The following is a 3,297-nucleotide window of genomic DNA, read 5'->3' on the forward strand; positions in this document are numbered from 1 at the left end:
AGAGCAGGGAGGAACGCGGGCCAGTGGAGTTGGTTTGGTTATAAAGAGCTAGGGAGGAAAGAGAGGCAGCATTTCAGCCCGCATCTGGGTCTTCGGCGGACTCTGCAATGGCAGACAGAAAAACTGAGTCACTGCATTCCTCCATAGGGCTCTTGGGCATTTCCGCAGGTAGGGATCGAGTCTTCTTGGCATGGGAGGATGGGGTTGGGACTAGCTTTCATGGACAACCCCCTTTTCAAAGGGGGCTAAAGAGGTTTGTTTATTCTGAATCTTCTCTGCCTGGGTAAAGCTTTTAGATCCGGAGATCCCTGTGCCTGTTTCAGCAGCCAACAAAATATTTGTCTTGGCTTTAGAGTGCTGGCCTGGATTTTTGTACTCGATCCATCCCGGGTGGGAAGCGGATCAAAACTTTTTGATAGTCATTTTCATAAATGATCTTTATTTGGGTGCACTTTCCTCTCTTTTCCTTTTCTAGCCGTTTTCCCCGCAGCTCTGGTTTCTGTGCTCACTCCCTTTCATTTGCTCCTTTGCGTTTCGTCTTTCTGAGCGCTGCCCCCTTTTCACTTTTAGGCTAGTTTTCTGTAGGCACAAGGCTTATGTGATCAGCTGTGGAGTGTGCGTGGGTCTGCCTGCCTTATGTGTAATTGGAATCGGAGAGCTGATTTTTACCTTTATCTGACAACATGGGGAGCACTTTCAAACATGATTAGGTTCAAGTTTCTTAAAACTGGGCACCCAGAAAGAGGTGAGAGCGTGGACACAAACCAAGTTACAACCCCCTCCCCGCTCTGCTCCTTAATTTTAATCATTTGCAAGTCTTGTATTGTTATTTTTTTCTCTATTCCTGCTCTTGCCACTCTGGTTCTCTCCTGGGTTTTTTGGGGCAAAGCTTACAAGCTCTTTTTTTCCACCTCCCTTGTCACACACAGGATCACTCCTACTGGCGGTGCATTTCTACAGTTTACCCAGAGCAGCCCCTCTGATCCCCAGCACAGCTCTAGGAGTCCTTCTGCTGATTTTATCGTCTCTTTTGGCCTATGCAGGTAAGACTCAGAGGGTGGCCAGCTTCAAGGCTTCCCCCTTCTCCAACTTTGCATGTATTTGATCTGCTTTGCCAACAGGTTTGCACAAACCGTGGCAGCCTTGCCAGGCCACTGATTCATTCTCCTGGAGGAGTGTTGTCAGCACAGCAAATTTTTCCTATATAGGCAACCAAAGAAATCAGTGTTAGTTTTGAACAAATGCTTTACCAGAGTCTCTGAGAGTTTTAACAGACCAAATACATGATTTCTCTAAAAACAGTTCCCAGGCTTTCTGGGAGTACTTTAGGCAGCCGTGGACTGAAATGGCATGTTGATGTGTAAATGCCAAGAGATCTGCTTTTCTGAGAGAAAAAAAATCTCTGGCTATAGCAAAGTCCAAAGTTTTTGTAATGAATGCTGAGTTATTTCTCCTTTTTAACTCAGAGTCTTGAGGACATGAAAATCCAAGATTTGATGCTGCTATTTTTTCCTCTACAAAGCAGACAGCTTGGGAGAGACACTACATATTTTAAACCGTAAAACATAGGTTCACCTCTTCTCTCAGTCACTGGTGGCACAAAGTATTAGTCGAAAGCACTTAGAAGCAGTTGTATTGATGGGACCACATGGAGTGGACCACTGGGCAGGTGATGTTTCACAGTTGGAAATCAACAGCCTCCTACCAAAGGCAGGAACTTCTGTGCTCCCTTCTGAGCTCCCTGTGCTCCGTATCAGTTCAAGGAAGAAATGAAGCATAGGTCTATTCAAAGTTCCAGCTTGGAAGGAAGCTTTCAGGTCTATCCGTGCTGATCAGGATCCTCACATCGTGAGGTGAGAAAGTGTAGCAGTAAAAATAAGATACTTTGTGATATTGTTTGGGGATAGTAAGTGGGTTCGGTTCGACTTGAAGTATTTTAAATCAAGGTCTTTGTCATTTTGGGGATCAGGATATCGCACAGGATAGTTCTTGAGAAGGAGTGAGTTTAGCGATTCCTATGCTTCTGTCTTCTGAGAAGGCCCAATTATTTATGGGTATCGAGCAGGTTGTATGACAGTCGTGGTTCAAACATTGGACCTGACACCTTACGGCAGGAACAAAACAAACCACCAGGCACCACAAAAGAAAGAGGTGTCAGGACGTGATTAGCATTAATACATTATGGGCTTGTTACTGAGTCTTGTAGGCATCGTGAGGAAGAAGAGACAATGGCTTGCTGAACCTCGACTTCATGAGGGCAAACTGCGTGCCAGGACTGATACAGCACTTAGTTGGAGGAACTCAGGTGCTTTGAGCTCCCCTCAGGCACTCTGATGAACACAGAAGTGTTGTGCTGTGGGGACTTTACAGTCATGTCTATGCAGGGTAATGGGGTATGGTGCAGACCTACCCAAACTCGTGATAGCTCTGTCTACCATCATGCAGGACCTGTGCAGCTCCATGCTGGCATATTGATCATGCTTCCAACACGCCACGTGCCTATCGCACAGCTGCCTGTCCTAACTACCGCTTTCCATAACCTACTGTCTCGAAATCATAGCTCTGTCTCCATTGTCATTTGTTTCACAGGAATTCGGAAAAGCCTAAGAAATGCCTCCCTGTTCTTGTCTCTCTGCCTGACCATCTCAGTGTTCTGGTGTGGCTACGGAGTGGTCTTCATCCTGAGAGGACAAGGAGTTTTGAACAACACTGGTGATTTCCGCAATGCCTTGGTGCCTGGCCTGGTCACATTTACTTTGGCACTACTCATTATTGCAGTGGTGGGCTTCCTTTGCAGAGAGGTCATCCTAGCTATGATTGCTTCTGCTGTCTCACTTGCCAGTGCTCATGAAGTCGCCATGCATTATAGCACAGCTTTTGGTTCCTCTGCTGTGGCTTGCAATTATATGGTTGTCTGCTTGGTTGGTGGTTATTTTGCTCTGGGAAGGATTCTCTATTTCCTAACCAAAGAGAAAATTGCCCTCCCTGGCACGGATCTGGCCAAGAAAAAGACCCACGAACAGATCCAATCCACCAGTGGCAGCGTGAATCGTTTTGCAGTCACCGGTCTGATCCTGAACATGCTGTCCGCCAGTGTCTTTGGCTGTAGGCTCCTGGGCATCACTGGCAAACTGTTTATCGGACAAGTGCCCTGGCTGTGGGCAGCTGGGATCTACCAGATTGGCATCTGCATTTTGTCATACCGTGCAATGGATGTGCTAATGGCCACGTTCTTTGGTTTCACTTCCATTCTGAAATTTGCTGGAGGCTATTGCCTTCTGTACCCAATCTGGCAAC

General features: G+C 46.6%; 1 protein-coding gene across 1 annotated transcript in view; it reads left to right on the forward strand.

The window, feature by feature from the left end:
* Window positions 1-107: 107 nt before the first annotated feature.
* Window positions 108-3,297, forward strand: part of LOC104282717 — an 8,532-nt gene continuing 5,342 nt past the window's right edge. The window contains exons 1-3 of the mRNA XM_009880834.1: window positions 108-168; window positions 930-1,043; window positions 2,590-3,280. Of these exons, the coding sequence (XP_009879136.1) occupies window positions 108-168; window positions 930-1,043; window positions 2,590-3,280 (866 nt within the window). The remainder of the gene's footprint in view (window positions 169-929; window positions 1,044-2,589; window positions 3,281-3,297) is intronic.

The sequence above is a fragment of the Charadrius vociferus genome, unplaced genomic scaffold, assembly GCF_000708025.1.
Source record: "Charadrius vociferus isolate BGI_N301 unplaced genomic scaffold, ASM70802v2 scaffold573, whole genome shotgun sequence".
NCBI classification, from domain to species: domain Eukaryota; kingdom Metazoa; phylum Chordata; class Aves; order Charadriiformes; family Charadriidae; genus Charadrius; species Charadrius vociferus.